Source organism: Melitaea cinxia, chromosome 4 (genome assembly GCF_905220565.1).
Source record: "Melitaea cinxia chromosome 4, ilMelCinx1.1, whole genome shotgun sequence".
Classification (NCBI taxonomy): domain Eukaryota; kingdom Metazoa; phylum Arthropoda; class Insecta; order Lepidoptera; family Nymphalidae; genus Melitaea; species Melitaea cinxia.
In genome coordinates this window covers 14,882,054-14,894,212 of record NC_059397.1, presented here as the reverse complement: position 1 = coordinate 14,894,212, position 12,159 = coordinate 14,882,054, and the positions used below count along the sequence as shown (strand labels likewise).

Genomic DNA, 12,159 nt, shown 5'->3' with positions numbered 1-12,159 from the left:
ACCAGAAGCTTCGCAAGAGCGTCGCCGACCCTACCTACGACCCGCCCCAGGAGCTCTGGCCACCTTACTCACCACAGCAACACAACACAGTATTTGTTGTTTTATATTTTAACATAATATTAACTATACTTATAATCAAACTGTCACATGTGGTACAGGGAGGATTTTGAAAAAATGGAGACACTAGGTTAGGAAATAAATAGGAACTTTTTTTCATTAAAGCTATAAATATATTTAATATTACATTTGTCAGCGTGACTGTGTATGTCTCTTTGTCTTTATTATGGCCACACATTATGCCAGCACTTTAAATGAAACTAAGATATAATATAAATCTAAGCAATCTGGAATGCTAAAAATTTTTTCTCAAATTTCGATAAGTTTCCCTTGAGAGAAATAAATATCCAAACGGTTTACTCCAACTGGTCAATTTGAAAAAGGCGTTTCAATTTACTACGATGTAATTAATTCAACGCCATAGTTAAGGCAAGTGTAAATGATGAACAACTATTTTCTTAAAGCAAATATATTATATAAAGTTTCCCTTGAGAATCCAAATTTGTATATAGTTGTTATTCATTAAAGTTTGACGAGTGTGACAGCTGATTTTAAACAAAATTGAATACTTTATTGGCCAAATATAAAAATATTAAAGTATTACCAATCAATTTCTAGTGGATTGGACTGAAGTAGCTGGCTCGATGTATCAGTCATAAGAAGAACTTCAGGCTTATACCACAAAATACTATTACAACTTTGCATTCCTCTTTTATTTTTTATTACAATTTTATTATTTGATATTGGAATGGTACAGCTTGCGATCAGTTTACCAGTTTTCGACCAAATCCTGACAGCGCTGAAAAGAGAGAAAACACTAACTATAAATTTGTATATCAGTAGGCCATTGCCTGAATCACAGGCATTAAAAGGCACCTTATGAATAATCGACAGTATGTGTATGTTAAGCACAACTTTTGTTTATGTATATTTTCAAAAAATGGGTTAGAAGAAATTAAATGTATCTTGAACATTTTTCAAAATTTCTTTACTTAATAATCAGGTGCTCCCCGTAACAAGTCATTCTCTAGAATTGTGTGTGGTTGTGTGTGTGTGCGTATTTATTTTAATGTAAAATCGCTTCAGCCTGTAATATCCCTCTGCTGGGCATAGGCTTCTTTCCCCATGTAGAATGGTCGAGCTCAATTCACCACGCTGCTCCTTATTATGAGTACAACCGCTATCAGGTGTACACGATGACAACCGGGACCGACGGCTTAACGTGCTCTCCGTTGCAGGCGATTCGTCGCGTGTTTTGATAAAAACATGAAGTATATAAATGCAGGTAAACTATAATCATGGTTATCCTGTTGAATGAACCAAATATTTATTTAACACTTACCCATACTTTCCAATTGATGCTAAAAGATGTCTATGTGTATGTAGAATGTAATCGCCTATAATTTTTGTCTCCTCATCATCAAGCGCCTCAGTAGTAATAGTAGTAATAGTAGTAGTTGTTGTTGTGGCTGGTTTAGGAGGAGTAGTATTAGTAGGAGGAGTAGAAGGAGGAGTACTAAGAGGAGCCAGAATAGTACCGTCAGCCGTAGTAGTAGTAGTAGTGGCAGCAGTAGTAGTAGTAGCAGTAGTAGTAGTATTTTCTTTTACTACTTTCTGATTGTCGCCATTTATTTTCTGAATTGATGTTTTGTCAAAAGCATCGACAAGACTAGCCATTGATGTGTCGAATTCCTTTTTATTTTTGTTCATTTTATCTTTTAACTTTGAGCAATCTTCTAAGTATTCGCCTTTTTGCTCTTCCTTTTTAACTTTAACTACAATATCTTTCGGTTCAAACTTTTTGTGACCAAACTCGTTATCTTGGTGATCCTTGTACATATCAAACAAATCATCTTCTTGAACATCACAAAAACTATCTTCTGGTAAAGATTTAGTAATAGCGGAACGGTGTAAATTTATAGCAGCTTCGTCTTTTCCATCATCGCCCGACTTTTCTGAATTTTTAGATTTCTTTACAGAGTTAATGAGTGATTTTCTAAGGGTCACTTCGTACTGCGGACACCATGATAAATTCAATATCTCATCATCTTGACCTCTAATCTTATATAAAATTTTTCCTTGATCTAAAAATATGCAATTACATTTATTACAAATCTCGTATGGACATAATTGATAACTTTTTAATTTTATTCATTCAATAAAAGTGTTAAAAAATTCAGCTAAAACTTATATAATAAATGTAAAAAAAAATACTTCATAAAAAATGTATTTAATTTTTTATGTAAAAATTAATTAAATATACTATATTTTCTAAACAATATTCTCATTATTGTGTTACAACAAAAAAATTAAATAAAAGAAATTTAACACAGACTTAGTAGACTCAGTAAATTAATTATTATTGAACAAAAAAATAATGGTAATTAGAATAGTGTTTTTTATTTAATTTTTATAAACAGATTATGAAGATATACATTTATAGAGCTAACATTTTATTGAGACTATCGTATCTACTAGTCAAATGAAAACTGTTAATAAGGCCTCATAATATCATTTACCCATATATGATATCATTTTTGTGTGCGTTTATAAATATTTTATATGACATGACAATTTATTTATGTAAATGACATATTTTTTATAAATAGGGGTGCATGGAATAAATATGTATATGTATATAATAATGAATACAAGTGGGTATATTGATCATTTACATACACACAGAAGGGCAAAGGCTTTCATATCATATACTTTATACGGGAGCGTAATCCACAATCTCTACTTCACTACAGGTTTAATGGTTTTCCCTACCATTAGTAACAATAACTATCTATGATAAAAATTTACACTGTACGCTTTGTATGCACTCTGATTACCTACTGGGACATATAATGAGCAAACCAGAAGAAAATTTACACAAATATAAATATTGGCACCGAGCAGAATCGAACCTATCTGTAGCTATATATAAGTCAGTCAGTCAGTTCAGCCTATAGCAGTCCACTGCTGGACAAAAACCTACCGAAGTTCGCGCCAGAAATGCCAGTTTTTCGCAATCCTCATCCAGCCTACACCGGCAATCTTACGTAAATCGTAGGTGCAGCGGGCCGGCGGACGTCCCAAACTGCGTTTGCCAGGACGCAGCCTCCACTCCAGCAGGCCTAGCATGCGCGCCACGACAAAATTTTGTCTACCCCTTTTCTCGTATTATCTCTCTATGTCTACAGTAGCTAACATGCGTGCACGCGATACTCTTCTCGTTACGTCAAGAAGAGATAATCATTAAATTTTAGTAATCTGTGATATTTATCTCTACGGAAGCTAACATGACATCGTAATTTTGTCGAATTTTATCGTTTTAGGAAGAGAAACTTCTCGTCTTCAATATTATCGACGAGAAAGACGATAAATAAAAAATAAATAAAACCGGGTGCCTATTTTTTGTATACCATGGCGTTTCCCTATTATAATTATATAATTTCGGTATACGAAGAGCGGGAAATGCGAAAAGTCGAGTGAAGTGTGCCATATAATGACACAAAAAACGTATTTGCGCCCTGTTGCTTCTTATTCTAAATAATAATAATAATAATACTTTATTTCAGACCAAAGTATAAGTCCATATTGGGTTAGTACAATAAGACAAGACAACATTCAGAATAAAAAACAAAACAAAATTATATTAAAAAAAATCAATAACTAAAAATAAAATTAAATAGAATAAAAGTAAAATCAATAATCAAAAAAAAAATTCAAAAATTCAAAAAATTTTAAAAATTAAAAAAAAAAAAAAAAAACAATGCGTGATAGAATTACAATTATCTAATGTGCGACAAGATATAAAGCACAACACGAGCATATTGTTTTACATATATAATTAAATTCATTTACTTACGCCGTTTTATTTTCCATATTAGATTTTTTAAATTAGATATACACTTTTTATCTTAGCCAAAAGGCCGAGAACATTGTTAAATAAAACATGTGTCACTCGTTTGAAATTATACAAACGTTGGCTCATCCCGGTTTGGCACGATTGGTCAATAACCTTGTAAATTCAACTTTACGACATAAGAAATAAGAATGATATTCAGTTGTGATTATGGTTGATAATGTTTCTCTACTCGACAAGGCGAAGTCTTCGGAAGAGAATTTTGTCTCTCGTAGTGCGCATGTTAGGGTAATCGAGAAAATACTCGATGTAGACATTATCTCTCTCTCTCGTCAAGAGATATCTCGTTGTATGCATGCTAGGCCGGCAGAGAACGTCTACTCTAAGGGAAATCGGTTCTGCGACACGGGTGACCAGCCCACTGCCGATTCAACTTGCTAATTCTGTGAGCTATGTCGGTTACTTTCGTTCTCTCTCGGAAAGTCTCATTTCTAATCCTATTTTTGATAGAAACCCCAAGCATAGACGGTTCCATTGCACGTTGAGCGACTTTAAACTTGTGGACCAGTCTCTTTATTTATATTTGGGTATACAAAAATTTGTTTAAATGTTAATGTGTAATAATTTATCTACTTATAAGCAAGTATATTTTTTTATATATGTGGATATGGGTAAATAATACAATTGTTTGAGACAAAATATGCAGAACAATGGTCAATTCTTCAGTTTTCTGCAGAAGAGAGACATTTTTATCAGTATTTCAAGTTGTAAAACCTATTTAAAATGTATAAAAGGTTTTAAAACCTATTTAAAAGGGTTGCTATGCATGCTATCTTTAGTTGCAATAGTGATTTATTATTATTATTATTATTATTATTAAAATGGTGGCTCTCTCGTGGGCCGGTCGGCAGTGATTCTATTGTTCGGCGGAACGCATCTGCTTCGGTTTCTTTACCTGAGTTGTAGTAAAAGGAAATATTTTATTTTCGAGAACTTTTTTCTGCCTGGCGCGCGGCAAAAAAAAACTACCCGGTCGGGTCGTTTCAAATTTTAATATGTTATTATTTAATACACTAACAGCTATCGCGAAACGAAAGACGTGGCTTGGTCTTATTTATTCTCTAAAGTCTTATTTCGCATAAGTTTGTGAATATCAGTTTTTCAATAGACTAACTATTATTATTATTACAGCCATAGTTAAGAATCTCTATATTTAACATAAAATAACGTTAAATGTGTATAATTTTATAAGGATGTTCTTCTTAACGAAAATTGCCAAATAGTGTTCAATCAGCTTGATATGCTACAAAAAAGGATAGTTATAAATATTCTTTATCACTTCTTCTAAGTGTAAATTTACTACTATTACTACCACGTGACTACATTACAGAGATGATTTCAGGAAGATGTTAAAACTATAAAAAAGAAAAAGGGCACCCCCTTGCAACCAACATGAACGGACAGATTTAAAAACTACCGACTGACTGACATAAAAGTTTTATTTGCTTAAAGAAATGTTTTCTTTAAACATTCTAAAGAAAAAAATTTGCTTGATAGGTCGATCATAGTCTAGGGTAGTAGCTGTGCAAATAGATTTAGAAGTTTAGAAATAGTAGGTAATATGAAAAAAAGCTTTACTAATAAGGTAATAAATTACTTTTGCCTTTCAAACTAAATTTCAGTGAGGGTGGTTTCATATAAAGGAGCGTTTGGCAACACGCGGCCCGCGGACATCTTACTTGCGGCTCGTGTGTTTTTCAGTGGTTATTTTTCTAGCTATAAAGCCCAAATATATAAACATAATGTAAATTTTACGTGTTCGAAAAAAAAATTCCGTATGTTTTAACAATTTTAATACCATTTTAATTTTTTCTACGGGATATGATCAATTATACGTCTACACCTATGTATCAGGTAGAATCTAGGGTTAATATCACACGTACGGCCCTAGCTTTTAGTTTATTTTGCCACCTTGTAGCTCTTGCCTAATAAAAGGTTGGCGACCGCTGAAATAGAACATAGTATGCTTTTGATTGTAGTCAATCAATATAAAACTATGTATATGTGTCTTAGCAAAGAAGCAGATGGAAGGGGTAATCAGATTAAGGCTTCTGCAAAGTCCTGACCTCGCCATAGAAATTTTAGAAAAAAAAAGTCTGCTGGAGATTGATATAAATTTCTTTTTAGCATTGCATGTAAAACAAAAAAGGCTTTACAAGTTAACAATAAAAGCTATATGAATATTTCTTGTGAAACCATAAATTATTTGCCTACAACAAACAATTTATAATTCCTAAGTGTACCTAAACATTGTATAAGCTGTTTAATATAAAGGAAGGTGATTTTTATAAAAAAAAAAATTGTTTGCTCACAAACGAAAAAACCTAACTTCAATTAGATTAATAAGTTATACGAAGTAGGTAGTTGGTTAAAAAATCAATTAAATATGCTTTATTTGGGATAACTAAGAAAAGACTTATCAGATCTCAATCAAATTTACATGGGACTACACGAAAAGCAGCAGCTTTCGTTTAAAAAAAAATCATAAAATTGGTAAATAGTTATTAGGTAACAACATAAAAAATATACAGTGGAATTGAACCTCTTCTTTTGAAGTCAGTTAAAAAGTCTATAAAATACTCCTAACGATATTTTTATTTAAAAATATCTATGATAAAGAAGATAATGATGATAGATCTTATTATAATAAATATGGAGGAGTCTCCCCGTGATCGTGGTTGCTGTAAAGTATCATACATCAAGTACATCAAGCGTAGCAAACAACAATAAAATCCAAATAATTGTGTTTGCTCGCAAACGAAAAAAAAACCGACTTCAATTACATCGACAAGTAATACAACGTAGATCGACGAAAAAATAGTCAAGCAACTACGCGTTATTAAAGATTACTCAAAAAGTAGTTATCAAATCTCGATAAAATTTATATGTGACCACATGATAAACATCAGCTTTCGATTAAATTAAAAATTATCGAAATTGGTACACCCAGTAAAAAGTTATTACGGATTTTCGAGAATTTCCCTCGATTCCTCTAGGATCCCATCATCAGATCCTAGTTTCCTTATCACGGTACCAAACTAGGAATATCCCCTTTCCAACAAAAAAAGAATTATCAAAATCGGTATATCCAGTAGAAAGTTTTGTATTATAATACAACGTAGGTCGACGAAAAAAGCGTCAAGTAAAAACACATTATTAGATATAACTCGAAAAGTAGTTGTTAGATCTCAAATAAATTTAAATGGGACCAATTGGCACACACCACCTTTCGATTAAAACAAAATTTGTCGAAATCGGTCCACACGGGCAAAAGTTCTGATGTAACATACATAAAAAAAAAAAAAAAAAAAAAAAAAAATACAGTCGAATTGAGAACCTCCTCCTTTTTTGGAAGTCGGTTAAAAAGTTATTTCATTATAATGAGTGAAATTCGCGTAAACAACAGATATTATGTTAATATATTTTCTAAAAACTTTTCCCTATTCACGTCAAATAATGTAAATTTTTCCTTCTTTATTAAGTACCTAATAAAAGTATTAGACACAAACTGCCGTGGGTTTAGTCAGTTTGACATTGCGACAAGCGACATTGTGACAAGTAATACAATGAAGGTAGACAAAAATAGTCAAGTAAATACACATTATCAAAGATTACTCCAAAAGTTGTAATCAGATCTCGATGGAATTTAAATGTGACCACATGATAAACATCGGCTTTCGATTAAATTAAAAATCATCAAAATCGGTACACCCAGTAAGAAGTTATGCGGATTTTCAAGGGTTTCCTCGATTTCTCTGGGGTCCCCTCATCAGATCCTGGTTTCCTTATCATGGTACCACACTTAGGATATCTCCTTTCCAACAGAAAAATAATTATCAAAATCGGTTTATAAACGGCTAAGTTATCCCCATACATAAAATTAAAAAAAATAATAAAATATATACGGTCGAATTGAGTAACCTCCTCCTTTTTTTAAGTCGGTTAAAAAGAATATGTATTAACTTTTTCTTCATTTTTTGCAATCTATAAAGAGCCAGTGTGTGTATCTAGGTATTCAATAAATTACGTTCAGTAATTTATATGTGTGGGTAGATATAATAAAATACCATACCTACCTATGTAAAATATTTTTTTACATAATTATGTAGGTGAGTAGAGAAATAATGTATGAGCATATGTAATGAGATATATAATATACAAAATACTTACTTTTGAGATCCAAAACAAAGACAACGCCTTGTTTAGTGCCAACAGCCACATGTAATGGAATATGGTGAGAGCAGGCCATGCAAGTCGGTTTGAAATTTTTAAGGAAGTAGGTATAAGTCTTAGTAATATTAGCATTTAAATCCCATTTTACGATATTACCGAAGAACCCTACTGTTATTGCATATGGCTCGCTGCTATACTCCACTGCTACTACTTCCTGAAGGAATAAAGAATTTTGCTTTATTATTGATTAAAGGCTTAAAACTAAAAACAAAGAGATAATTTTTGTGATATAGTTTAATTTAAATTGTCAAGTAATAAAATTAGAACAATGTCAATGTAGTTGAAAAAATAGTCAATCGTAATAATTAAAAAGTACTCTTAATATCTCGCCCAAACTTAAATGAGACAACATAATAAGCACCAGCTTTTGAATAAAAAAGAATTGTCATAATTGGTACAACCAGTAAAAAGTTGAGGTACCATATAAAAAATTACAGTCAAAGTGAGACCCTCCTTCTTATTAGATTTGTTTAGTGGGGTGGAATGGGGCGTGTTAAGAAGTTACGGTTTGATAATGTTGATAATACTAGGTATTCTATTATGATTCCAACCAAATATGTTATACACAAATATAATTGAAGTACAACAACACATTGATTATTGTAACTGAAGGTAGATCAACAATATATACAAATAAATAAAATTGGAGTGTCTGTTTGTTATATAAACCCAAATAACATTATTTACAATTATTGACTGTCTGTTTCATTGTTAGGCAAATCACTGAAACGGCTGGGCTGAATTTGACCGAACTGGCAGATAGCTGATGTAATAAGGAGTAACTAAGGTTGCTTTTATTTTAGAAATTTATTTATTTCATAACTGCGAACTGAACAATAACTTTTTGTTAAATTCTACAAGGGTGAAGTTGTCGACACAGTAATATATAATATAATTTCATAGTTAAGCTTGATTTTAATATAGAAATTTAAATAAAGAGAAAGTAATTTTTAATGTGAACAAAGGAAAACTAAAAATAGTAATAAGAATTCTATAAAATCAAAGTTAAGATTAATTAAATTACTTATTTAAGAAAAAATTATGAGGAGAAAATAATTATTTTTAATAATACAGGTAGTTAGAAAAAAATTGAAAAATTCATTAAGATTTTTCTGTATATTATACTAACTGCCTGGGTAGACTTCGTTTTGTCAAAGGTTAACAGTAATTTTTTTTTGTATAAAACCTTCCTTGCTTAAGGACAATACAAAAAAAAATAATCGCCTATTGGTCAAGCTATTCTCGAGGTATTTGCTTAGCAACATTCATTCTTATTTATATAGATAAAAAGAACAAAATTGACTTAGATTTAAAAAAAAAAAATATTTAGATTTATACAATACTTTAATAACTAACTAGAATACTAATAAGAATATAAATGAAAGGAATAAATTACAATATTAGTTAAGTAAATGTAATAAAAAATGATACATTACCTCTTTTTGATTTTCATGTACAGTATGATTGTGAGTACATTTAATTTTGCCTAAATTATCACGTTGATCAATATCCCACTGCTTGACAGTACCTTCAATGCCCCCGGTTAATATTAACTTCTTCTCGGGCCAATCTCTTGATATATCGACGCTAACAATCCTGGGGAAAAAATCAATATGGACGCAAGTCAATCTACCCGCATGTATTTATTTTTATAGATATTTATATTTCTTTCAAAAGACGGTAGTTTCAACATCAGTAGAACTTACTTCTCTTTGTGAGCTTTATTAATGATGTAAGCATGATAAGCTTGCTTTTCTTCAAAAATGCCATCTTTACTAGACTCCAAGGGTTTCAAAATGCATAAGTTTTTCGTAGGGCCGCCGTAAATTAGCCAACCATCTTTAGAAACAGCTAATCCAGAAACTTGGAACCAGTTAGGTGACGGAAATATAACAGTTTCATCCATATTCACAATATGAATTTCGAAATAGATCAAATTTAATTATGCCGAAGACCGGTAGACTCGACAAGATCAAATCTGAAAGTGGCTTGGGTTGCTTTGATTTCAAACATTACGGTTTTGCTGTCAAATTGACAAAGAGCTCAGTTACCAACTTTCAAAATAAGTTTTTCATAAATCTTACAATCAACATCACAGTTGGTACCTACTTGAAAACTGCTTGAAAAATAATTACAGCACCTATATAATAATAACTATTAAAAAATATATATGACTATTAATTACGCATATATTTATTTAATTTTTTTTTTAATTTCAATTTTTTTTTGACAATTAACTATTCTATTTACAATTCACAACTTAAGAACTAAATATTTACAGATAGTTTTGGTATAAATCATGTCCGCGTGGAATTGTGCCAAGAATGCTGGCAGCATTTCCCCGTTGAATCGCTATGCCGATTCTCTGGGCTAAAAATGCACCATCCCTCTTGTCACCAGTGGAGGCAAATTTTTTTTTTTCAATTTTTATTCAAAATTATGAAAATCGTATTAAATGTTACGTGAGGTTCAAAATTTTGTTTCAAAGAAACGGACCGCCATGTACGTTGAAGCATCATATCATCATCATATAATCTTTCTATAAGTATTACTATGCGGAAAAGCCAGCCCTGCGGTCACCAACCCGCCTGCCCAGCGTGGTGACTATGGGCAACACACATGAGTTCACGCATTTTTGGCGCGAACTTGTGGAGGCCTATGTCCAGCAGTGGACTGCTATAGGCTGGAATGATGATGATGATGATGATAAGTATTACTATACTCTGTGATATAATCATAATCAATAAAAGCAAGAAAATCAAAGACTAAAAAATCAAAAACTAAATCAAATTCTTGTCCAAATTTTACGTTACTTCCAAAAAAAATAATTAAAATACAATTATTTATAAAGTGGTAAATAAAATAAAATATAGACTGTTTATGGTGATTATCAGTAGGGAAATTACTAACTTATAGAGATCGAGATAAATCTGAAAAAAAAGTTTTCTTGAAAAAAATCTTAATTAAATGAATATAACTATGCCTTTATTTCACTAAATACATAACTTCCAATTCGTTATAATTGTCTGGCAAGTTGGCAACAAATTAAATATATGTGGTGTAAAAAAAACTCGTCAATTAAACAGTACGGACTATGAACAAATATGAAAAAAAAAATTAATGCTCAAATGTAACAATACTGTTAATTATTCTAATAATAATAATAAAAGCCGTGTGGTTCCCGGCAGAGTGGAATAGAGCCAACCCTCTCTACGCCTAGAGTGTCGTAAAAGACGACTAAGGACAACAAAAGCTGCATAACACCTGCGCAGCCTCCTCTGAGAGCGTGAGTGTCTCTCTGATCGAGTACATTAGCACTCTAAAATAATAATGATGGAGGATAATTTAGAAAAGCACATAGGGCCGCTGCCTGGGGGACGCCAGGGCGCGTCAGGAGCTGGCGTTGGACGTGGCAGCATACCGGCTGCCAGCCAACCCCGCCGACCGGCACCACCACCTGACCGGTCGGCTTATCCACCATCCTCACCAGTTGGCTTGGCGACGACAGAGTCCCAAGGGACTCAGCATTCGGTGCCTATCGCTGGTGGAGTACGTCGCACGAGATGGACACCGAAGATAAACGAGAGTGTCATGCGTGCGTACTATAGAGCTGTTGGACGGGGGACCGGGCGGACTGGCTACCGGGCAATAATACACTGCGAGTTCCTAGTCCTTGAGCCTACTTTAAATGTCACGGAACAGAACCTGGCAGATTGAACTCGGTACGTCCAAAGAAAGGGCATATTCGACGCCGCCGAGCTCAAACGGTTTCGACGTGAGGCTGCTCCTGACACAGTGCGCGACGCAACAAGAAAGCGTTCGTAGAAATGCGCCTGTGGAGGCGGTCACTGAGGGAGCAGTCACCCAAAAAGTAGAACAGATGAGAGGGATCTTGCAAGAGGCGATTTCCGAGACTCGAGGCGTTCCTCTGGAAATGAGACCGCGACTTTCTCGCC

The 12,159-nt window shown here is 32.9% G+C and overlaps 1 protein-coding gene across 1 annotated transcript in view; it reads right to left on the bottom strand.

Annotated features, from left to right (window-relative positions):
• LOC123670423 overlaps window positions 1-10,186 on the bottom strand; it is a 28,573-nt gene extending 18,387 nt beyond the window's left edge. Inside the window, exons 1-5 of the mRNA XM_045603919.1 lie at window positions 9,910-10,186; window positions 9,640-9,799; window positions 8,141-8,357; window positions 1,400-2,141; window positions 662-856 (exon numbers count right to left, since the gene is read on the bottom strand). Coding sequence (XP_045459875.1) covers window positions 662-856; window positions 1,400-2,141; window positions 8,141-8,357; window positions 9,640-9,799; window positions 9,910-10,109 — 1,514 coding nt within the window. The 5' untranslated portion in view covers window positions 10,110-10,186. The remainder of the gene's footprint in view (window positions 1-661; window positions 857-1,399; window positions 2,142-8,140; window positions 8,358-9,639; window positions 9,800-9,909) is intronic.
• Between the last annotated feature and the right edge of the window lie 1,973 nt (window positions 10,187-12,159).